The 25,524-nt window shown below is 40.2% G+C and overlaps 1 protein-coding gene and 1 long non-coding RNA gene across 2 annotated transcripts in view; one reads left to right on the top strand and one right to left on the bottom strand.

Moving 5' to 3' along the window:
* The window catches only part of LOC127000441 (uncharacterized), a 44,079-nt gene continuing 18,555 nt past the window's right edge, over nucleotides 1–25,524 (top strand). Inside the window, exon 1 of the mRNA XM_050864165.1 lies at nucleotides 1–453. Coding sequence (XP_050720122.1) covers nucleotides 127–453 — 327 coding nt within the window. The 5' untranslated portion in view covers nucleotides 1–126. The remainder of the gene's footprint in view (nucleotides 454–25,524) is intronic.
* LOC127000442 (uncharacterized) overlaps nucleotides 4,710–25,524 on the bottom strand; it is a 37,507-nt gene continuing 16,692 nt past the window's right edge. Inside the window, exon 4 of the long non-coding RNA XR_007754038.1 lies at nucleotides 4,710–4,806. This is a non-coding gene — a long non-coding RNA (uncharacterized LOC127000442). The remainder of the gene's footprint in view (nucleotides 4,807–25,524) is intronic.

Genomic DNA, 25,524 nt, shown 5'->3' with positions numbered 1-25,524 from the left:
CGCCAGGGAGGAAGGATATACGCCGCTAGCTCCTCCAATCTCCCTCACACACACATACACTTGAGACACCCACCCACGCGCGTTCACGCATACTCCCTTACGTGCCTCCACACCCCCACGTTAGAAATGCTTCCCCCGTGTGTTATAATCGTCCTGGGAATGCTGGCGTGCGTCTCCCAAGGCTTCGAGGTGATTGAAAACTTCTATAAGGGAGAGAGATATGAAGCGAAGGACCTCAGCCACCTCCCGTACTCTTCCTCGCTGCTTGCCTCGGCCTCCTCGTCCCCCAGCGGCCCCTTCGTCATGCCCCACGCCAGGAAGGTCGACGGGGTGGAGGGGCGTGACCTAACCTTCAGCGGACTAATGGAACAGCTGGGTCTGGCCTTCCAAGAGGAGCTACGGGCTGACCCGTCGACGGAGCAGTCACGAAAGCTGGACTCTGAAGGGAAGAAGGTACGTGTGTTTGTGTGTTTGTGTGTTTCGGTGTTTGTGTTGGTTAGTTCCTTTGATTGTTTGCATATGTGTGTGTGTGTGTGTGTGTGTGTGTGTGTGTGTGTGTGTGTGTGTGTAGTAGAAACGGATTTAGACTACCCATGAATCACTTTTGTATAGGTGTTTCCTCCTCATTTTCATTGTTTTATTGTGTCACGAAAACTTTTATTGATGGTAAGCGTGTTTGTGTTGCGAAAGAATGAAAAAAAAAATAAAAAAAGAAGGGGGGGAAAAAAGGGGAATAAGATTAGAAAAAAAAGGAAAGAGTAAGGAAGAAAGGGGGGAAAGAAAACAAGAAAGGGATGAGGCAGGAAGGGAGAAAATAAGATAAGAAAGAAGGAAAGAGGAAGAAAGAGGGAAAATGAGTGAAGGAAAAGAGGGAAAGATGTGAAGAGGAAGGGGAAGACGGGAAAAAGAAGATAAGCAAGAAGAGAAAGAAGGGAATATGAAATGAAAAATAAATAAACAACAAAAAAACATGAAGAAAGAAAAAATGTGAAGTAGAATTATAGAAGAAAGAGGAGATAAGGGAGGAGAAAGAATAGGGGGGGAGGGGGGGGGTAGGTGAAGAAAAAAATATCGCATCAACGCAAGTATAACATCGCACATCGTACAGAAGGACAAACTATCGTACATTGAAATCATTATCGCACACACATGACAACAAGTATAAAAAAAAGACCGCTTCTCCACGCCCCGCCCTGCCCCTTTCTACCTCGCCCCCTTCCACCTCTATTCGTTACCAATTTAGGGTGGAGAGGTGTCTTGATTTTTTCCTTTCCTCTCTTCTCTCTAGCGGTTTATTTGTATTTTTAAAGATAATTAATTTTTGCTTTAAAACTGGGAGAAGCACACTCAAAAAAGCGCTGAAATATAAACATTACTCATCACCGCCCCTATACACAAGACTCAAAATAACTAAAGGAAGTTGAATAGCAGATAAGTAACAGGCACAGACTCAGAGCCCCCTCCCCCTCGATATTGCTAAATCTACGGGTAATGAATGATTGATATATATTTGAGCGCCGGTGTTCTTCACGCTAGATTCTGTTCTGGCTTCGTAAATCGTTCTGTTTGGTCTCTCTCGATGCTGAAACAGCGGGTCACAGCATCACCAAGATTACCGGAAGATGAGAGATGCTAGAGTTCATACAAATATACATACATACATACATACATACAGACAGACATACAGACAGACAGACAGACACACGCACACGCACACACACACATGATGTTCGGGACAGATGGGAGGCTACAGCATCAGGCAGGTAAGATACAAATGGCCCAAAATACCCGTTACTTAATTACACTGAAGACCCCACCTGTTGCTACTGCTGCTGCTACTACTACTACTACTGCTGCTACTACTACTCCTACTACTACTACTGCTAATAATAATAATAATAATAATAATAATAATAATAATAATAATAATAATAATAATAATAATAATAATAATAATAATAATAATAATAATAATAATAATAATAATAATAATAATAACTACTTCTACTATTACTACTACTATTACTACTACTCTTACTACTCCTACTACTACTACTACTACTACTACTACCAGAATCAAAATGGGAGATAAATATAGATAGATAGATAGATAGAGAGAGAGAGAGAGAGAGAGAGAGAGAGAGAGAGAGAGAGAGAGAGAGAGAGAGAGAGAGAGAGAGAGAGAGAGAGAGAGAGAGAGAGAGAGAGAGAGAGAGAGAGAGAGAGAGAGAGAGAGAGAGAGAGAGAGAGAGAGAGAGAGAGAGAGAGAGAGAGAGAGAGACGAGCAGGTCGGGGTGCCAAGGTCACGCGCCAGCCAGCACCAGAGGACCTTCACCTCCAGGGTGTCCCGCCTGTGGAACACGTTCACGGCAGCAGGGCCAATAGTGAGGGAAATGTCCACCCAGCAGGTAAAAGTGGCTGCTCGCAGGTGGCGAAGAACATGCCCCACACCACTAGTGATGCTAAATACACAGTAAACAAGTGTAATTGGCTTTTGAAATAATGCACAAGAAAAAGTGACAGTTTAAGCCCTGAAAAGTGCACAGTGAAACACATGCTTCTCGTTACGAACGATCGCATAAAGTGTCGTCGACAAAAATAAATATGTTGTGTACTACAGATTGTCAGTTTAGATAAAAAGAGAGAGAGAGAGAGAGAGAGAGAGAGAGAGAGAGAGAGAGAGAGAGAGAGAGAGAGAGAGAGAGAGAGAGAGAGAGAGAGAGAGAGAGAGAGAGAGAGAGAGAGAGAGAGAGAGAGAGAGAGAGAGAGAGAGAGAGGGAGGGAGGGGGCGCGACACAAATATGAGAAAATAAAAAACTGTAAAAAAGATACACACACACACACACACACACACACACACACACACACACACACACACACACATGGAAAATTGAGGATGTGGTAATTCATTCTACTCCTTTCTTTCTTCCTGTCTGTCTGTGTCTATAAATACGCCTTCCCTCTGTGTGTGTGTGTGTGTGTGTGTGTGTGTGTGTGTGTGTGTGTGTGTGAATGACATAACCTCAATTCAAGTGTTTGTTTGTTTGTTTGTTTGTTTGTATGGCAGGTGTGTGAGTCATGGATGTTGCCTAAATAGATCATTACGCACACACGAACGTACACACACAGACATACGTACAGAGGCAGAAGAGGCTGTTTGTGTGTGTGTGTGAGAGAGAGAGAGAGAGAGAGAGAGAGAGAGAGAGAGAGAGAGAGAGAGAGAGAGAGAGAGAGAGAGAGAGAGAGAGAGAGAGAGAGAGAGAATGTAAAAAAAAAACAGAAGGAAAAGAATGGAAAAAAAACGAGTACACACACATACACACACACACACACACACACACACACACACACACACACACACACACACACACACACACACACATCAATGTCAATACCAATACCAACACCGACACCAAAACCAACACCAATACCATTACCAACATTAAAACCAACAAAAAAACAAAACAAACAAAAAAACTAGGAAAATGAGAAGAGCAAAAGATTTCCGAAAACATTATCACGAAATTATTTTCTGTTAAATTTATCACGATCAAGTTTATTAAGCAAAGAAAGAAGGTTGGAGGGTGGAAAGGAGGAAAGCGAAGTATAAATAATGTGGAAGAACAGAAGGAAGGGAGAAATAAGAGAAGAAAGCTGGAAAAAAACGAGGAAAGAGTAAAGGAAGAAAACGGAAAACAAATAATATAGGACAAAAATAACGAAGAATGGAGGGAGGAGAGGAAAAAAGGGAAGAAAACAAGCATAAAATAATAAAACAAAAGAGGAACGCAGGAAAAGAAGATAGGAATAAATAAAGTTAATTAAGCAATGGGAGAAGAAAACAGATGAAAGGAACGTAGTGTGTAAAAGAAGAAAAGCATTACGAAGGAAAATAACAAGCAGAGGAGGAAGAAAGGGAAAGAAAAGAGAGTAGGAGAAAGGGTACGAAGATAGTAAAGGAGGAGAGCTATAACACACACACACACACACACACACACACACACACACACACACACACACACACACACACACACACACACACACACACACACACACACAATCTTTACCTCACGTATCACCCCCCCCACCCCCACCACCACCACCACCATCACCGCCACCACTGACATACTGATCCAAGTACCGCTAGACTCAACACCTCCCACCACCACCACCACTGCTCGCATTACTTCCGTCATTATCACCATCACCTTCGTCACTATGCATATATGGGCGTGATGGTGAGGGTACTTAATGGGTTGGTAAAGCACATGTTACTACTACTACTACTACTACTACTACTACTACAACTACTACTACTATTACTATTACTATTACTATTACTATTACTATTATTATTATTATTATTATTATTATTATTATTACTATTACTATACTACTACTACTACTACTACTACTACTACTACACACACACACACACACACACACACACACACACACACACACACCGAACCCAACCCAGCAATAAATAAGAGAGAGAAAGAGAACAACAACAACAACAACAATGACAAAAACAACTAAAACAACATAACAGGCCCTTCTAAAGATTGCAGTTACCTCAGACATCATCATCCCCCCTCCTCTCTCTCTCTCTCCTTCCTCTTTCTCTCCCTCCCTTCATCCCTCCCACCCGTGTTCCTCCGCCGCTACTTGAGTCAATTCCTGCCAATCAATGAACGCAGCTTGTCTTACCTGCCTTTGCCGCCCCACCTGTGCTTGCGTGAGGCTGCGTGACTAGACAAAGGGTTGACTGCACAGTATGCGCATGCAGAGGGCGGAGGTGGCGCTCTGAAAGGTAGACAATTACAGGTATGAGAGAGGTGAAATGGTAGGTGACTGGAGGGGATGAAGAGTGGAGAGGTAGACAGTTAGAAGTGGACTGGTAGACGGATTAAAAGGTAGATGATTGCAGGTATCAGTGAGGTGGAATGGTAGCTGAGTAGAGGGGATGGAGAGTGGAGAGGTAGATAGTTAGAAGTGGACTGGTATTAAACAGTAGACAAATTGAAAGGTAGATAAATATAGGTGAGAAATGTGGAATGGTTGGTGAGTAGAGGGGGTGAAGAGTGGAGAGGTAGACAGTTGTAAGTGGATGATATGTAAACAGTAGACACATTGAAGGGTAGATGATTAAAGGTGTAAGACGGGTGGACTGGAGTGGAAGGAGAGTGGAAGGATTGACAGTTAGAAATTGATGGTATATAAAGTGGAGAAGTGGAGGCTGCACAGACTGACAGGTAGATAGTTACGGGTATAAGGAAAGGTGGAATAGTACATAGATAACTGGAGGGGAAGGAAATTGGAAAGGTAGACAGTTAAAGGTACAGACAAGGAAGAATAATATATAAAAAGGTAGACAAATGGAAGCTGCGAAGAATGAAAGGTGAAAATTATAGATGAAAGAAAGGTGGAATAATAGGTAGGAGTGGAGGGAATGTGGATAGGTAGGCAAGTAAATGTATAGGCAATGTGGAATGGTATATAACAGGTAGATTGCAGGTGGAAAAGAGATGGAAAGGCAACTAAATGGGGGTATATAAGGAGAGAAGGTACAAGAGGATGATTACAGGTAAGAAAAGCGAACAGGTGGGTGAATGAGGTGGATGAATAGACAGGTAAAAGGTAAGCCGATTAATTAGTGAATATTTTGGTCGGTTCAGGTGGTTAAGTAAGAGTGGAGTTGATTTAGTGAGTCAGTTAGATCATATGATTGCTTGGGGAATTACCGTATGATAGGCCATGCGTAGGTGTGTGTGTGTGTGTGTGTGTGTGTGTGTGTGTGTGTGTTAAATGCAAGGCACGTGAGCTTACCTCTAGTTCTTTCACACACACACACACACACACACACACACACACACACGTTCAAAATAGTGTTATCCAATGACTACACAACCGCAAGAATGTACTTCTGACATACATGTGTGTGTGTGTGTGTGTGTGTGTGTGTGTGTGTGTGTGTGTGTGTGTGTGTGTGTGTGTGTGTGTGTGTGTGTGTGTGTGTGTGTGTGTTAGACAAAGTATACCTAGAAATTTAAGATAAAGAATTCCCCCATTTATTTCCCTTTCTCTATTCCCCACCTTCCCTCCCTATCCCTTCCCCTCCTCCCCTTCTCCCTCCCTTCTCTCTTCCCCACTCTTCCTATTCCTTCTCTCCTACTTACCTCATCCTTCTCTTCCTATCCCTCGCTCTTCTTTCTTACTCACTCATGCTCTTCCCGCGCTCCTCTCCTTCCTCTCCCTTCCATTCTTTCCCATTACATCCTGCCCTCTCCCTCTCTATCCCCATCTCACCTCACCCCCCCAACACTCCACACACACAAACACCTGGCAACCAACTCTCCCCCCTTCCTCCCTCCCCCCTCCATAAACTAGTGTCCGCCCAGCCATCCACCCGCATCGGGGGACACAAATAATGACAATGGCGGTGATGATGGAGCAGCCTCGTTGGGGAGATGAAGCCAAGCGTGTCCCCGAGAGGCTGCCGAGGGGATCTTCTGTTGTCTGGTGGCGGCGAAGGGGACGTCAGTAGTAATGAAGTCGAGGCTCTGACCGACACACTAAACCTTCGACATACTGAACTAACTGAGGGATCTTGGTATACTATAGGGTCATATGTGTTGTTGTTGTTGTTGTTGTTGTTGTTGTTTTCTTCTTTTTCTTCATTTTTTTTTCTTTTTCTTTTCTTTTTTCTTTTCCATTTTCATTTTCATTTTTTTTTCTTCTTCTTGTAGTACTCTTATCGAAGCGGAAATATTAGTGGTAATTAACTTCTTTCTTAAACCACTTTACGTTAATTCATCTATTTTTACTCTTACATTATACATTTTCTATTACATTATACATCTATGGATTTTTCAATTTCATTTCATATTACATTATTTTACTTTCGATTACATATATTTATACTCGTAATACTCAACGGGTTCTTATTTAAGATGTCTAATTTCTTTCATATATTGAGACATCTGACTCCTCTCATAAATTGAAATATTTGATTCCAAAGAGAAAATGAAATAAAAAGCAAATTGAAAAACGAGAATGTTCTGATGCTTCTCCACAGCCATGCATTACGTTCTGCCTATTGTGCCGGTAGGCTTTCTTGGAGTGCCTGGTGGTCTGCCCCAGCCCGTTATGACGCAGGCGACAGGTGTTTCGCTTTCACCTAAGCTGTCACCTGCTTAAAATAGCTACATACGTCAGCAGACCATTCAGAGACAGGTATTGTGCTGTTATTAGATCAGCTACCTGTGTTACACCATGACTCAACGTACAAAGGTGTGCTGGACATTAATCAAGAGACCGGTAGGACTCATGTGGGCCGCTGTTACCTGAGCTGCTACGTGTCTTATATAATTGACGAGGTAGACAGGTGAGGCGCCAGCACCTGTGTTCTTACCTGTACTACCTGGTAATTAGTGAACAGAGTGACCGCGAAAAGTGATAAATTACACTGCTACCTGTTTATGTTAATTAGCAAGGGGAATACAGGTGTGATTTCATGTGTTGTTACCTGCGCTGAATAATTAGTGAGAAAAGGATAGGAAAACGGACAGTATTACACGCGTTAGGCGACATAAATTAAATTGCTACCTGCTTTTGTTAATTAGCAAGGGAAATACAGGTGTGATTTTATGCGTTGTTACCTGCGCGGGATAATTAGTGAGAAGTGCACAGGTAAACCGCGTAAACAATATTAGACGCGGTAAACAAAAAAAGTATTGAACATCTAGGAAGAAAAATAAATAATGGCTAATGATTATGAAGACGATGATGATAACAATGATGAAGATGATGAGAAGCAAACAAAGATACATCATTGCACTGCTACCGTATATATTATAGAGTAGAGTATAAACCAATGAACGAGGCATAATAATAATGATAATAAAACGATGGTGATAATAAAGGTGATGATGATGATGATGAAAAAACAAACAAACGTAACCTCAGTACCTTTGTCACTATAACGAACAATAAACGAGAGATAATAATAAAAATGATAAGAATAACGATAATAATAATAATAATAATAATAATAATAATAATAATAATAATAATGATAATGAAAATGACAGACAACCATACACCATTACCTGCAGCACTGTATAAACCAACTAGCAAGGAATGTGGACAGGTAACATACAAGAATACAAGGATGGGGGGGATGGGAAACGGGGGGGTGGATGGAAGAACCTGTGCTACTAAAGACAGGTAAGGGTTGGGAATGCACCTGATATTGCTACGCCATGATAATTAAGGAGCGTCGGCACACCTGAGGGGCGGCAACACACCTGTCTGTTACCTATGTGAAGTAACGGCCGTGACAGCCTCTTTCACACCCATTGACGAGGCGGGGGCGGGAGGGAGGGAGGGGGAGAGAGGGGAAGAGGGACGGGGAGAGAGGGGGAGAGGGAAAGAGGGGGGAGAGGAAGGGAGGGAGTGAAGGAGGGAGAGAGAGGGGGAGAAGGAAAGATAGATAAAGAACGAAAGAAGGAATGAGAGAGAAAAGAGAAACACTATCCCCTAATCCCTCTTTTCTCTCCCTTTTCTTCCCTTGTTTTCCTTTCCATCTCCCTTAAACACACAAACATAGACACACCCAGACAAAAACACAAACAAACAAAGGAACACACAAACACTGAGACACACAAACACACACAGAAAGAAACAGAAAGAGATAAAAAGACAGAGAAAGACAACCACATCCATCTATATAACCCTTCCTTTCCTTTCTTCTCTCCCTCTCTACCCCAATGTTCCTCCCAACCCCCCTCCCCCATGTGTGTGAGTGGGTGTGTTGTGTGTGCAGTGGACAGTTAGTATTTCCCAGCTTTTAATGGTCGGGGCCGCGTGCCGTCAAGACTTAACGGCGGTAATCAACGTTGGGTCAGCCGCGGCCGGGAACAAAATAATACAGACAAAAGGGGTAAAAAAATCTTGAGCCGAAGGAGCCGAAGATGAAGTGCAGTGGAGGAAGGGAATGAAATAAGGAAAGAAAGATAAAAGGGAAGATGCACTGCACTGCTGTGCAGTGAAAGAAGAGATTGAAATAAGGAAAGAATGATAAGTTGAGATGAAGGTGCAATGAAGGAAGAGACTGAAAGATGAAAGAATGATAGACTGGGATGAAATACAATGATGTTACACAATGAAAAAAAAACAGAGGAAAAGAAAGATGACTGGTGAGGGAAGATGTACAATGAAGGAAAACAAAAAGAAATAAAAGAAAAAAATAACTGCAGGGTGGACGGGACTTGCTAAAACAAAATTCTGAATAAAACAATAAAAAAAAAGATATACTGTAGGGACGCGAGGAAAATATCATGGGAAAAATAAACCAAAATAAAATAAAAGAGGAAATAATATACAAAAAAGACACTGCAGAGGCGAGAAACTTACAAAATTGAAAATTGTGAAGGAAAACGATGAAATAAAGTATAATATAAACCAGGGAGGAAAAAAGGAAGAAAACTGTGCTTGAGAACTTCACAGAAATAAATGAAAGCTACAAAAAAAAAAATAATAGAATAGATAAAAATAAATACATGCCGAAAACCGTATAGGGGAACAAAAGATACGGTAAAGAAAGATAGAGATAGATAGGTAGAGAGAATTAAAAAAAAATTCAGGTGCATTGTAAAGGTAATGATAGTTTGTTACCTCACATAATTAACAGACTGTGATAAGTGTACATAAGACAACAAAACTGCAAACACCAATCAATAAACACACACACACACACACACACACACACACACACACACACACACACACACACACCTTATTTGAACAGCCTTCGCCATACATACACGAGATCTGATCCATGAAATCTCATTTACCTTTTGACAGCATGCATAGAGGAGGAAGAGAGGGAGGAGGAGGAAACATGGAAACATGGACTAGCAGGCAGCAGAAAGCCTGTTGGCTCATTACTAGGCTGCCTGCGTTCAGTGATTTAATCAATCCGTTTACCACAGGAGTGGCTTGCAGGGAAGGATTAAAGAGAAGAACCTCAGAAACTGAAGAGAAAAAACAAGAAAATAACAACGAAGAAGAAGCGGAAATAAACGAAACGAAGAGAACAGAAAAAAAACAAGAAAATAAACTTAACAGAAGAAGCAGAGGTAGAAAAAATAAAAGATCAAGCACAAGAAGAGACGAAATAATGAAAGAAAAAAGGAAACAATCCAAACAAGAAGAAAGAAACAAAGAATAAAACAAAACAAGACATGATCCCCCTTATTTTCCTCCCTCCCCCCCCTCATGGAAAGGAATCCCACCCCTGTTTAATTTTACGTCATTTGTTTACACCACAACAGCTGATCATGACGTCTCTCCGCGCTCCACCAGCTGATCGCGAAGGCCTGTATGTTTGTGTGTGTGTGTGTGTGTGTGTGTGTGTGTGTGTGTGTGTGTGTGTGTGTGTGTGTGTGTGTGTGTTTGCCCGCGGCCCAGAAGCGTTCACCCGTCGATATGTGGAACGAGAACACGAGATAAACAGAAAAAAAGAAAAAAAAAGTAACACACGTACACGCACACTCACTCATACACACACACACACACACACACACACACACACACACACACACACACACATATACATACCGCCTAAAAGCGTTCATCCGTTGATATGTGGAAATAGAACACGAGATAAACAGAAAAGAGGAGAAAAATGAAGTAACACACACGTATACACACACTCACATACATACACACATACGTGCATACATACATTACCTCTATTTTGGCCACTCGTGTATACTTTCTGTTTAGCAGTGATTAGCGTATTTTTTTGTTCATAATATTTTTTTTATTTATATACTTTTGATCTTGAGTTGCTTCCTATATTGTAAAAAATACACACATACATACATACACATACATACATACATACATATATACATACATACATACATACAAACATACATACATACGTTTACCCATCGCTTTGTGGAATGAAAACACAAGGTAAAAAAATAAAGGTGCAACAACCACACACAAACGTCTTATACATACATACATACATACATACATACATATCTTTCTCTCCCTCATCACCGGCTATTACTAAAATTACAGGCTCACGGCGAAGATGGGAAAGTTTTGAACTGGATCAGGCGTGGCTTAGTGATAGGAAGCAGAGAGTGCAAATCAATGGTAAAAAATCTTAATGGGGCAGTGTTACGAGTGGAGTCCCTCAAGGGTCGGTGCTGGGTCCTCTGCTTTTTATTATTTACATCAATGACTTGGACACAGGAATTAGTAGTGATGTCAGTAAGTTCGCAGATGATACCAAGATCGGTAGAGTAATCCAATCAGACAGGGACGCTACCGTTCTCCAGGATGAGCTTGACAGACTATATGATTGGGCGGGGAAGTGGCAGATGGAATTCAATGTCGGGAAGTGTAGCATTTTGAGTGTAGGTAGGAATAACCCCTCACACAAGTACTCCTTAAATGACATTCCTCTAAGCAGGTCTGGGCGTGAGAGAGACTTAGGAGTCCTAGTGAGCGCTGACCTCCGCCCTTGGGCTCAATGCATTCAGACTAAAAATCGGGCCAACAGAGTACTGGGTTACATCTCAAGGAGCGTAAACAATAGGAGCGCTGACGTCATCCTCAAACTTTACTTAGCACTAGTTAGACCTCATCTCGATTATGCAGTTAAGTTCTGGTCCCCCTACTATAGAATGGATATCAAGATGTTAGAATCTGTACAGAGGAGGATGACAAAGATGATTCAGGGGGTGAGAAACTTGCCTTATGAAGACAGGCTGAAGCATTTAAATCTACACTCTCTAGAAAGGCGAAGGTTCCGAGGAGACTTGATCGAAGTCTATAAATGGATGAAGGGCTTTAATAAAGGGGATGTCAATAAGATTTTGAGAGTAAAAGAGCCAGGTAGGACGCGTGGCAATAGTTTTAAGTTAGACAAATTCAGATTCAACAAAGACATAGGCAAGAATTGGTTCACCAGTAGAGTGGTGGACGAATGGAACAGGCTTGGGAGCCATGTTGTGGGTGCCAATACCGTAGATACATTCAAGAAGAGGTTAGATAAAGCTATGGATGGTGAGGTAAGGTGGGGTTGAGTGTACAGGAGCTGCCTTATATAGGCCAACCGGCCTCTTGCAGACTCCTTACGTTCTTATGTTCTTATACACGCATACATACATACATACACTTCACAGCCCCATTGGTAAGAGTAAACAAGTAAATACAAACAGATAATTAAGGTCAGCGTCAGTATATAAGGGCAGGAAAAGAACATACAAGCAAACAAACATATTTACATACACTCATACGCACATACAAACACACGTACACTCATACACTCTGCAGCCCTATTGACAAGAAGGAAACAAACACACAAACAGATACAAACAGATCATTAACAGGTCATGGCCAGTGATAAACAGAGCATCACACACACACACACACACACACACACACACACACACACACACACACACACACACACACACCAAGAAAAATATAGAGTATGTGAGAATTTAAAACGCTTGGAAAGTATAGACGAAATAAAAAGAATAAAAGAAACGAGGTCGAGAAAATTAGCGAATGGAATCGAATATTTATAAGAAATTTGAGTTGCTGTTAAATGGTTGTAGAAAAAAAATAGATGAGTTAAAGAAAGAAAATGAAGGAAAACAGAAGAAGGAAGAAAAAGTGAATTGCTGTTGAAAAATGAATGATGATGGTGTACTAGATAGATAGATAGATAAATAGATAGATGGATAGATAGATAGAGAGCAACTGTAATGTAATAAATAAGACTTACCTCCGTGTGTGTGTGTGTGTGTGTGTGTGTGTGTGTGTGTGTGTGTGTACATCATCCTGACAACAAACTAACCGTCTATGGGATGAGAGAACAGATTAACGGTTTAAAAGGACGTCTCTCTCTCTCTCTCTCTCTCTCTCTCTCTCTCTCTCTCTCTCTCTCTCGTCCCTTCGGATTGGAAAAAGGCTAACGTAACACCGATTTTTAAGAAAGGAGACAAAAAAATACCAGGTAATTACAGGTCCATTAGTCTGATTTTAGTTGTAGGCAAGCTACTCGAGAGCATAATTAGAGACAAAATTGTGAGTTACCTTGAAAGCCACTCATTAATTGGGGATTCACAACACGGCTTTCGTAACAAATGATCCTACCTATCAAACTTATTGACCTTTTATAACGACCTCTTCTCAGTTTATGACGTAACCAAATCACTGGACGTAGACTATCTTGATTTCCAGAAAGCGTTTGATAAAGTTCCACATCATAAATTTCTTTATAAATTAAAAGGCAACTAGGTATTGACGGTCAAGTTATGGATCGCGAATTGGTTGAGCAACAGACAAATAGTGGTGATCGACGGATTTAACTCAGAGATGGTGTCTGTCACTAGTGGGGTCCCTCAGGGCTGGGTTCTTGACCCAATGCTCTTCATTATTTACATCAATGATGTGGATGTTGGAATCAATAATCTCATTAGTAAATTTGCAGACGACACAAAGGATGGTAACTCGGTTCTCACTGACGAAGACAGACAAGGCCTCCAAGAGGGTTCGCATAAAATTTCAGCTTGGTCTGATAGATGGGAGATGCCTTTCAATGTAGACAAGTGCCAGGTCTTTCAAGTTGGAACAAGAAATAAAAAGTTCGATTACGAAATGCGCGGCGTCAAACTCAAAAGGGTTCAGTGCGTCAAGGACCTGGGCGTCAAATTTGTGTCAAACCTCAAATTATCACAGCAATGCATTAATGCAGCAAATAGAGCGAACAGAATGTTGGGCTTCATTAAAAGAAACTTTTTATTAAAAAATAAAGATGTTATACTTCCGCTCTACAGTAGTTTAGTCAGACCCCTATTGGAATATGCGGTACAGTTTTGGTCTCCCCACCATGCAAAGGACATTGCTAAATTAGAAGGTGTTCGAGCGGCTAATCACACTGATGTGATTTCTTGATGTATAAATAAAAACCCACACTGGCAGACGATAGAGTTATATTTTTAACCACAAATATAACTCTGTCGTTCGCTCTATTTGCTGCATTAATGCATTCCTGTGAGAATTTGAGGTTTGACGCGATTTTGACACCCAGGTCCTTGACGCATTGAACTGGTTAAAAATCTAACTCTATCGTCTGCCAGTGTGGGTTTTTATTTATTGAAGGTGTTCAACGTCGGGCAACAAAAATGGTCCCTTCCTTGCACAACAAACCCTACGACGAGAAGCTTTCCACCCTTAACATATTCTCTCTTGAGAAACGTCACCTCCGAGGAAAACTGATCGAATGTTTTAAAATACTTAATGGATTTACGAGTGTGGATAAATCAAAACTGTTTGTAATTGATGACACTTTGCGAACGAGGAATAATGGGACAAAACTTAAATGTAGACAAGCAAATTCAGACTCCATCAAATTTTTCTTCACCAACGTTGTAGTGCGAGGATGGAATAAGCTCCCACCTGCAGTGGTCCAGTGTAACACGATTGACTCCTTTAAAAACAAGCTCGAAAGACGTTTCCTTCAACATAGTATTAACTAGAGTAAAAATGCAAAGTTTTGGAGCCATCTGATTAATGTAGAATCACTTAGGTTAAAGGACAGACCACCTTGTCTGGACCATGGGGTCTGTGTGGTCTGATTTTCTATGTAATTTTTTTGTAAATCTCTCTCTCTCTCTCTCTCTCTCTCTCTCTCTCTCTCTCTCTCTCTCTCTCTCTCTCTCTCTCTCTCTCTCTCTCTCTCTCTCTCTCTCTCTCTCTCTCTCTCTCTCTAACGAGAGAGAGAGAGAGAGAGAGAGAGAGAGAGAGAGAGAGAGAGAGAGAGAGAGAGAGAGAGAGAGAGAGAGAGAGAGAGAGAGGTGAAAGTAGTAATGAGGTCAGGTGTCATTTATAATTAGTGACTCTTCAAGCAGTGAAATACATATTAGAGAGAGAGAGAGAGAGAGAGAGAGAGAGAGAGAGAGAGAGAGAGAAATGACCCCTTGACAATGAGTTGCTTTCTTTTTCTCATGCAAAAAAAAATCTTTCTCGTGCACAGCATCCGTCTAAGTGATGCTCTCTCTCTCTCTCTCTCTCTCTCTCTCTCTCTCTCTCTCTCTCTCTCTCTTTCACACACACACACACACACACACACACACACACACACACAGACACACACACGTTAACCTAATTTCCACCGTATAAAAGATAAAGTAAAAAAAGAAAGATACAGTAATCGAAATTCAAGCGCAATCAAGTCAGTGGTAAAAAAAGAGAGAAAGAAAGATAATGAGATAAAAAAAAATGAAGGAAAAGACTGAAGGAAAATGAGAGAACAATTGAAAACGGGAAGTGTGCGCGCCATGAAGGTGTTCAATCTCGCCGCATGGAATGAATGACTCAGTTAACCTTTCCAAAAATACCTGTTGAATAATTAAGACTTTTTCCCCTTCATTTTTTTTGTCTTGGTGTTATTGACTTCGGTAACTGACTCTGATATTTTATTTCTTTTATCTTCATTAAAGCATTTCAGTTATTATTTATCTTTTTACCTATTTATTTTTTTCATCTTTGTATTCTTCAAGTACGATCAGAAAATATTTACATAAAATGAGTTTTCAATAATCAGTAATGTTTGATTTTTTTGCTATTCGTATAAAGTAATGAAGGGTTAAATCCATGCTATAATATCGATAGTTAGAAAGCAAGCATCAAGGATTAAAAATAAGACAAAAGTTGAAGCTACATTAATGACGAATAAAAACCAAAAACATGGACTAATGATGTGGCTGATGAGGATGGTGAGGAAAGAGTCGCTTATATAAATAAAATATCTCTATAATCGTGTGAAACTTAAGACAACAATAGTAATAGCTTCTTTAAAGACCAATAGTTATATGGTCACTCCACTCATCTTCCTTTTTTTTTCTTTTTTACAGCAAAGGAGATAGTTTAAAGGCGTAAAAAAAATAATAATGAAAAAAAAGCCCGCTACTTACTGCTTCTGAATAGTGTGCAGAGGAGTGGCCAAAAAGAGAGGTCAATTTCGGGATGTAAATGATGCTCAACAAAAGCTTTAATAACCCCAATTGATTTTAAACACAAAACTCCATCACTTAACACACCACGAAACACCAAAATTCACCTCATCACCGACCTTTTCTCACCTCCATTACCACCACCATCACCTTATCTTATCATCACTTACCGAGGACCCGGAGACCGATGTACGATATTATGTGGCGTGGAATATAGGTTAAGAATTAATGAAAAGGTAATTACACGGATCTTGTACACGCCCCCCCCCCCCCCCACCACGTGTCCAGGAGGAGGAGGAGGAGGAGGAGGAGGAGGAGGAGGAGGGCTTCGCTTGACTGACGGACCGATGTGGTAATCTAACGGACGTGTGGGAAGGTCAAGGAAATCCTACCCTCCTCCTCCTCCTCCTCCTTCCCCCCCTCCTCCTCCTCCTCCTCCTTCCGTAGCGCATCTCCTACCGTGTACACGCCTCTTTATTTCCGTCTTGTCTTCCTTTTCATTTTCCTCCTCTTCAATCTTAATTTTGCCTCCTCTTCCTCTTCCTTCTCTTCTTCTACTTCCTCCTCCTCCTCCTCTTCTCTTTTTGTTGTTCTTCATTATCATCCTCCTTGCCTTGTAATTTTCTGCTTCATTCTCCTCCTCCTCCTCTTCCTCTTGTTTTTTTTGTTTTTCTTCATCTTGTTATTTTCTGCTTCATTCTCCTCTTCTTCCACGTATCTTATCTCCTCCTCATCCTCATTTTTCCCATCGTTCATCTTCACTCCATTAAAGGAATCCCACGTCCACTATACCTAACAGGTGATTCCCCCATTCTCTCTCTCTCTCTCTCTCTCTCTCTCTCTCTCTCTCTCTCTCTCTCTCTCTCTCTCTCGATCTCTCTCTCTCTCTCTCTCTCTCTTTCTTCTCTCACTCACTTTTTCTTTTTCTTTCTTTCTTTTTTTAAATTTTTATTTCTCTCCTCCTTTCTTTTTCTTTAGTCTCTCTTTTCTTTCTTTATCTTTGTTTTGTGTCTCTGATTTCTTCTTTCTTTTTCTTTAGTCTCTCTTTTCTTTCTTTATCTTTGTTTTGTGTCTCTGATTTCTTCTTTCTTTATTCTCTCTCTCTCTCTCTCTCTCTCTCTCTCTCTCTCTCTCTCTCTCTCTCCTTAGTCTTGTTGAGAATGAGGTTACGTGAGCTAACTGTTATTGTCTTCCTTTTTTGTTTTATGGCAGTAGCAGTAATAAAAATAGTAGTGGTCCTTTTAATATATTTTCTGTCTCCATCTTTATTTCTGTTTTATTTGCTTAGCTGTTTATTTATTTTTTTCTACCTCGCCTGTTTTTTGGGGGTCCTTCATATCATTATCTTCTATTTTTTACACACTCGCATTTTCTCTCACCATTTCTACTTTATATGCCGTTCCCCTTATTATTTTTATCATCAATCTACCTTTTCGTATTATATTTCCACTTCTCACTTTTTCTTTATCTTTACCAAAAAAGCAGTTATGTTTCACCTCTACTCATTTCCTTCATTATTCACCCCCTTACACACACACACACACACACACACACACACACACAATATCAAAGGTTCATTCGGGGGGGTTGTGGCTGGCGATCGCGAGTTCAGAGCGTGATCAGACCGTGGTGAATTCCTCCTCTCATGGTTCTTACGCAGCGAGCTGAACGAAATTTAAAGTGAACCAATGGATTCAATTCGACACAACTCAGTCAAAGGATCAGAAAGCGTTGAAAGGAGACCATGACCGCTGCTACCACCCCCACGACCCCTGCTGCTACTACTATGACTACTGCTACTTCTACTACTACTACTACTACTACTACTACTACTACTACTACTTCTACTACTTATACTACTACTACTTATACTACTACTACTACTACTACTACTACTACTACTACTACTACTACTACTACTACTACTACTACTACTACTACTACTACTACTACTACTACTACTACTACTACTACTACTACTACTACTACTACTACTACTACTACTACTACTACTACTAGTACTACATCATCGGTTATTCTAATCTTCATTGTAGTGTATATGGTTAGATGTACAGTAACCGCCCTTCCAGCTGTCTCTATAGACTATACTAAATATCATGGTATTTTTTTGTTCTGCAATATGGGATCAAATCAGTGCTACTCTACTACTACTACTGCTGCTGCTACTACTACTACTACTACTACTACAACAACTACTACTACTACTACTACTACTACTACTACTACTACTGTCAGCATCACTTTTGTAATCTCTATCACCACAAAAACTACTGACTACTAATACTACTACCACTACTGCTTCTATTGTCTGTTTCATTCCATCTGGCCACCAATAATGCGGGAATTTTGATGGATGTGGCACCTGCGCATTTCTAGTTCGTGTATGCGTGAAAATCAACTGTTGTGATAGACATTCAAGTTTATTTTTCAATAATATATTTGAATATTTATGTGAGTAGTCACATCATGCTCGAACGATATGTGTTTTTTTTAATTCTTCGATTGATAGCTCATTTCAGGTATATTAAATTTGATCTGGCTTTGCAAGTGCAAATAAAAGGTATCTTAATAATTTACTGCATGTAAATAACGATTACTAACATAAATAACATGAAAGAGTATAACTTTTGAATGCGATGCTAGGCTATTTCCAATATTAGGCTACCAATGTTATTTACATGCAACACGTCAAAATTCCTTATGTATAGACACTTGCAGAGTCGTATGTCACTTAATTTATGTAGCCTATACCTGAATGAGATGAAATATGAGTATCTGAAAGGCAATAGATCATTCGAGAATGATCAGACTATACTGTTTGATAAACAAGTTGTTCCTTCGTGTGCTTTTACGGTAATTATCGATGAAAATCCTGTGTGCGGCTCATATACGATGGCTTGAGGTTTTTTTTTGTATACACAAACATTTAAATATATCACTGAAAATATAAAGTTGATCTTCACGCAATCACGAACTCAAAATCCGCAGGTGCCACATCTACGTTCGCGAGTGGACACACGGAATGAAACGGACTATACTACTACTACTACTACTACTACTACGGCACCCACTTACCCATTTACACCCTCTCTCTTTCTCTCCTTTCCACTTAACTCCTTACCCACCTACACCCGCTTATTACTTACTTATTCTCTCATTCCCATCTCCCCTTTCACCCACTTACCCTACTTACCCACCTACCCACTTAATCTCTCTCCCTCCCTCCCTCCCTCCTTTCCACTTATCTCGCCCACCTACTTTCCCTTCCATCTTCCCACCTTCCCACCCACTCACTCACCTGCCCTTCGTTTCACCTGCCCCTCCCACCACCTCTTACACACACGGTCCCACGCACACACATGCATCCATTTCCTCTCTTCCACCTACCCCCCCCCCCCTTTGACATGTACATTCCTTTCTATCTTTCTTCCTTTTTTTTCTTTCTTTCTCTTTTCCTTCACCTTTCTCCTCTTTCTTTTGCCTCTTATTTTCTTTTTCTTCTTCCGTCTAACACTTTTTTTTTCTCATCTCTCTCTCTCTCTCTCTCTCTCTCTCTCTCTCTCTCTCTCTCTCTCTCTCTCTCTCTCTCTCTCTCTTCCTCGCTCTACTACTACAATTAAGGAGAGAGGTGGAGGGGCGTTGGAGGTAAGACTTGAGTAACCATGACACAGTTCTCTCTCTCTCTCTCTCTCTCTCTCTCTCTCTCTCTCTCTCTCTCTCTCTCTCTCTCTCTATCTATCTATCTATCTATCTATCTATCTTCTCGCTCCTATAAATTGGGCTCCCACATTACTCTGTCCTAACTTGTGGGTGACTGCCTATGGGGGTCGTTCACTAATATGCAAGGGTGCGCTTGGATCTAGGGCGGAAAGGAAGGGTGCGGATATTCATTCTTCTTTCCCCCCCTTGGTAGTGAGGAGGCTATGAAAGGTGTAGTATAGGAAGTAGTGTTGTTATTTTATCATTCTCTCTCTCTTTCTGTCTCTTTTGTGTAGGTGATGTTAGTAAGGGAAACAATGGTAGTATAAGGTAAGATGCCGTTTCTCTCTCTCTCTCTCTCTCTCTCTCTCTCTCTCTCTCTCTCTCTCTCTCTCTCTCTCTCTCTCTCTCTCTCTCTCTCTCTCTCTCTCTCTCTCTCTCATGAAGGTAATAGTTGTAAGGTTTAAGGAGTTCTTCAAGTAATCTCTCATATCTTAATACTAAATAGCAGTGGGTTTCGATAGGGGTTTATTGAGGTAAATAGAAGGATACGTAATGATATAAGGGAACTAAAAGGGAGAGGGAAAGAGTTGAAGGTAGGGAGAGAAAGAAATGAAGAAAAGGTTAGGAGAGGAGAGAAAGATGAAGAAAAGGAAACGAAAAGAAGGTTATGCGTGTATGCCGCCATGAAATACTAGAGGCGGTGGAAAATGTGTACAAAATAGTCATTCCTTCTCTTTCTCTGCTTCTGAATCGACTTAAAGTATTATAGGCGAAGGGATGGCAGGTGCAGCAAACATAACAATACAAAAAGGAAAACAATATGAAGAAAAATGAAGTAGAAGAGAGATGATGTATTAGTATTCAGAGAGGACTGGGAAGGAAGTAAAGAAAGTGAAAAAAATAAAGTAGAGAAAATGACAAGAACAGCAAACATTACAATACGAAAAGGTAAACGATATGAAGAAAAATGAAGAAGAGAATAAAAGTTGTATTAGTATTCAGAGAGGACTTGGGAAGGAATTAAAGAAAGTAAATATAAGTAGGTATTAAGGAAAGTAATGTAAAGAGAAATGATGTAGAAGAGAAGATATTTTGTATTAGTATTCAGAGAGGACTTGGGAATTAAGTAATGGAGGCAAGTAAAGAAGTAAAGTAAGCAAGAAGTAAGTATGTAAAGATAATGGTGTTAGTTAGAAAGGTATTATTGTCTCGTTTTGTCATTAGAAAGCCGGAGACTGCCTCGCTTCCCCGGCTTTCTCTAGAAATGAATGGAGTTAAATATATTCCCCGGGTGAAAAAATTATGCAGAGAAGAATGTAGGTTTTTTGTTATTTTTCCTTAGCTTTCTAAAAACGTGAAGTATTCTGTGACTTGGAATGCAAAAAAGAGTATTTCGTTTTTTTTTCTTTCTTCAATTTTTTAAAGAATTTTTTGACGAAATGAAAAAAAAACGTATTTCTTTCGGTTTCCTTCCCTTTCTCAGAGAAGAAACAGTAAAAAGTATATTGTTTTCTTTTGATTTCCTTCTCTCTGTAAATATTTTAAGGACGGTGTGACGTTAAATGCAAGAAAAAGACTAATTCGTTCTTTTTACTTATTTTTCAATATATTTTAGATACCCTGGAACGTGAAATGCTCTCGTTTTCTTCCCCCCGCCCAAAAAATAAGACTTCTGTGACGTGGAATGCTCAAAACAGACTATGTCGTTCGCCTTTTTCCCTTCTCTAAAAAGTAAAAATTCTGTGACATGGAATGCAAAATATACTGTACTTCGGTCTTATTTTTCTATACGTAAATTACTATTCCGTGAAGTGAAATGCAGAGTGGCAGTCAAATCTCTCCTTTTTTATCTTTCTTCTCAAAAAAAAAGTTCATATTCTGTATTGTGGAATGCAAAAAAAATCATCTTTTCTTCTTTTTCACTCTCTCCTAAAAAATAAGAATATTCTGTAAAGTGAAATACAGAAAAGGCCGCAATTCCTTCCTTTTTTTTTATTCCTTCTCTCTAATAAAACACTTTGTGACGTGGAATGCGATAAAAAACTTCTTTTCGTCATTTTTTCCATTTCTAAAAACTCTGTATATTCCGTAAAGTGAAATGCAGTGGCTGTAAATCTCTCGCTTCCTTGCCTTTCTCTCGTCTTTCTGGAATTCCGGGGTGAAGGAAGGCAGGCATTCAGGAAACAGCCGAGTCACCGCCCGGGACTGTGTCAATACGAGGGGGGGGGGGGTGAAGAGGGGGGGGGAGAGAGAGAGAGAGAGAGAGAGAGAGAGAGAGAGAGAGAGAGAGAGAGAGAGAGAGAGAGAGAGAGAGAGAGAAATAGGGAAAGAAAAGAGGAAGAGAAAAAGGAGGAGGAAGATAAAAAGAAAGAAAACGAGAAAATAGAAAGAGAAAGAGGAAAGAGAAAGAAAAAGAAAAACAAGAGACAAAGAGAAAGAGAAAGGAAAAGAAAAAGAGGCCGCGAAATAGAAAGAAAAAGAGACAGAGAAAGAAGGAAGTATGTGGAGGGAGGGGGGTGGTTACCAGTGTCCTCCCCCCCTCCTTCCCTCTCCCCCCCACCCCCATGAACCTGCCGGACACAGTGACTGGGTTAAGCAAGTTTATGGGTCGTGGTAGCGGAGGGAAAGACGCCGCGGGTTGTGTGACGGTACTTGAGCATTGACATTATTTTTTTCTTTACTTGAGTTTGTGTGTTATAACTGTACCTAGGAAAAGATAATCACGCAGAAAAGAAAACACTAGCCATACTCTGAACTACTTTGGGTTATCGTGAATTTGAAGTTTTGTCTGTTTTTTGTATATATTTTTCTTAATGTTATAATTGTTCCTAGGAAAAGTTAAACAAACTCAGTATATTCCGTGCAGTGAAATGCAGAGTGGCTATAAATCTCTCGCTTCCTTGCCTTTCTCTCGTCTTTACTTGAGTTTGTGTGTTATAACTGTACCTAGGAAAAGATAATCACGCAGAAAAGAAAACACTAGCCATACTCTGAACTACTCTGGGTTATCGTGAATTTGAAGTTTTGTCTGTTTTTACTATATATATATATATATATATATATATATATATATATATATATATATATATATATATATATATATATATATATATATATATATATATATATATATTTGTCTGTTTTTTTTTCTTAATGTTATAATTGTACATTGGAAAAAGATCGTCACGTAGAAAAGGACAACTAACTATACTCTCTCTGATCATTATTGTTTTGTAGTTAATTGGAAGAATTTTAAATATATGTCTTGTGTTTAAATCGTTTTATATATATTCTTTTTACGTGTTTCAACTTTGACGAAAGAAAAATAAACCTACTCTGACCTTCATTAGTATACTATGAATGGATTTCAACATTACATAATAAAAAGAAAAATATCACCTCCACCAGAAGTTCATAGGCGAAAGGTAACAAAAAATGGACATAATAGAAAATAGAAAGCAATATGAAGTACAAAAAAATAAGTGTTGTATTAGTACTCAGAGAGGACTGAAGAAAGGATAGGAAGCAAAAAGTATAAACGCTGTAAAGGCGCGATTCCACCGAGGCAACATTTTGGCAACATGTGGCATGCTACATTGTCGAATAAACCAAGTGCGTTTCCACCAGTTCAACAGAAGGCAACATGTAGCATGCAACAGTGTGGCATGCGACAGGTGGCAACATGTTGCCGTGTTGCCTGCCGCATGCGACAAGATTTAGCTTGTTGCCTAGTGTTGAACGCCTTCCCACCAGTCACGGGAAACATACCTTGTTGAAAGCAACAAAATGAATTGGCCCCTTGAAAAAGAGCTTGGAATTTATAGAAAACTACAGGAAACATACTATTCCTATGGAATATACTACGTTCAAAAGACTACAAGAATAACCATGCAAAAGTAGATATACTGCTGGAATTTGCAAAAAAACTCAACTGTGATAGAAAATGATAGAAAAAGAAGATAAAAAATTGCGGTATGCTTTTCGCCGTGAACACAAAAGCCTAACCCAAAAGAAGTTTGGGTCCTCGCCCAATAAGAAGAGTAAATGGTTTGCCTCTGACCTCCTGGACGTGGACGTGAACAACCCAAGGCCTAGCTATTCATCTTTAGTTGAACATCAGGCTGAGCATCGTGTTGACAACTGGCTTAGTTTTTTGTTGAATTGGTGAAAAAGGTTTTGTTGCATTCAACATTCAACACAGCATGTAGCATGCAACAAGCAACAACGATGTTGCGTTGTCGCAGGCAACATGTCTCCTTGTTGAAAGCCGCATTCAACATTCTTGTTGAAAGCCAGTCCCGTCGCATGCTACATGTTGCCCGTGTTGCCTCGGTGGAATCGCGCCTTTAGTATTCTGAAGGCGTTGAAGAGGTAGTCGGAAAATGAGCGAACTTGACAATAAAAAAAGAAAGCGATGTGAGGTAAAACAAATCAAGTGTTGGATTGCTATTTACAAAGAACTGATTTAGGAATGGAAAGCGAAGAGAACAAACGCTGGCTTAGTATTCAGAAGGCGTTGAAGAGAGTATGTGGAAAAGAACGAACATAACAATGGAAATAAAGAAAGCGACATGAAATACTGGAAAATAAATGCCGTGTTAGTATTTAGAAAGGACTGAGGAAAGAATGGGAAACAAAGAGAATAAACGCTGTCTTAATATGCAGAAGGCGTTGAAGAAGAAGTCGGAAATAGAGTGAACATAACAATAAAAGAACGACAACCAAATAGCGTACAATTCACACCACGAAAATGCCACGGAAGAAGATTGTCATAATGAACTTGAGCCTCACCTAAGATCTCATTAGAACCTCATTAGGCGCAAAGTTCAGCTCTAATAGCACTCCAAAATGAGGTAATTATTGATGTGAAGGGAAGATTACCGTGAGTTCCGAATTAACTAGAGTATATAATGAGAGAGAGAGAGAGAGAGAGAGAGAGAGAGAGAGAGAGAGAGAGAGAGAGAATGACTAGAATAACATCAAATCATTTTTTTTTCTTTCTTCTCAATTTGGATCTTATAAATTTATACCTTTTTAGCATTTTTGGTGTGTGTGTGTGTGTGTGTGTGTGTGTGTGTGTGTGTGTGTGTGTGTGTGTGTGTGTGTGTTTAACGTGTATGTATTTGACATGTATGTATTTAACGTGTATGTATGTAAGGTATATATACTTAAGCTCTTTATACTTAAGGTGTGTGTGTTTATGAATCTTAATTAAACTGGTGTGGTTGAAAAGTTGAGAGCTCTTTAGTACCTGCGGTGAGGGAGACAGGTAAGGTGATTAAGGTAATGAGACATGTGTGAGGGAGGCTAAGGGGGAAAGGCAGGGGAAGGGTGCAGAAGAGCTAAGGGTGAGAGAGGAAAGGGAGAAGGGAAGGAAAAGTGATGAGGGAAGGAAAGTGAAGGGTGAGGGAAGAGAATCGATATGGGAAGCTCAGGGAAACAATAAAAGAAGGGAAGGGGACGGGAAATAATAAAGGAAGGTAAGCATAGGGTGAAGAAAAGGAAGGGAGATGATAGGGATGAAGAGGAAGGGTGAAGAAGACCTGAGAGAAGGAAAGGGAGAATGGAAGGGAAGGAAAGCGAAGGGTGAGGGAAGGAAAGTGAGAATGGAAAGGAAGGTTGATAAGAAGTGATGAAGGGGAAGGATGAAAGGAAGGGAAGGGTAAAGGGAGGAAGAGTGAAGGGAGAATTTGATGAAGAGGGGGAGGCAAGGGAAGAAATGAGATAGGAAAAGTAAGGGAGATTAAGAATA

This window comes from Eriocheir sinensis, chromosome 18 (genome assembly GCF_024679095.1).
Source record: "Eriocheir sinensis breed Jianghai 21 chromosome 18, ASM2467909v1, whole genome shotgun sequence".
NCBI classification, from domain to species: Eukaryota; Metazoa; Arthropoda; class Malacostraca; order Decapoda; family Varunidae; genus Eriocheir; species Eriocheir sinensis.
The sequence above is the reverse complement of the archived record's forward strand: the minus strand, read 5'-3'. Positions and strand labels throughout refer to the sequence as shown.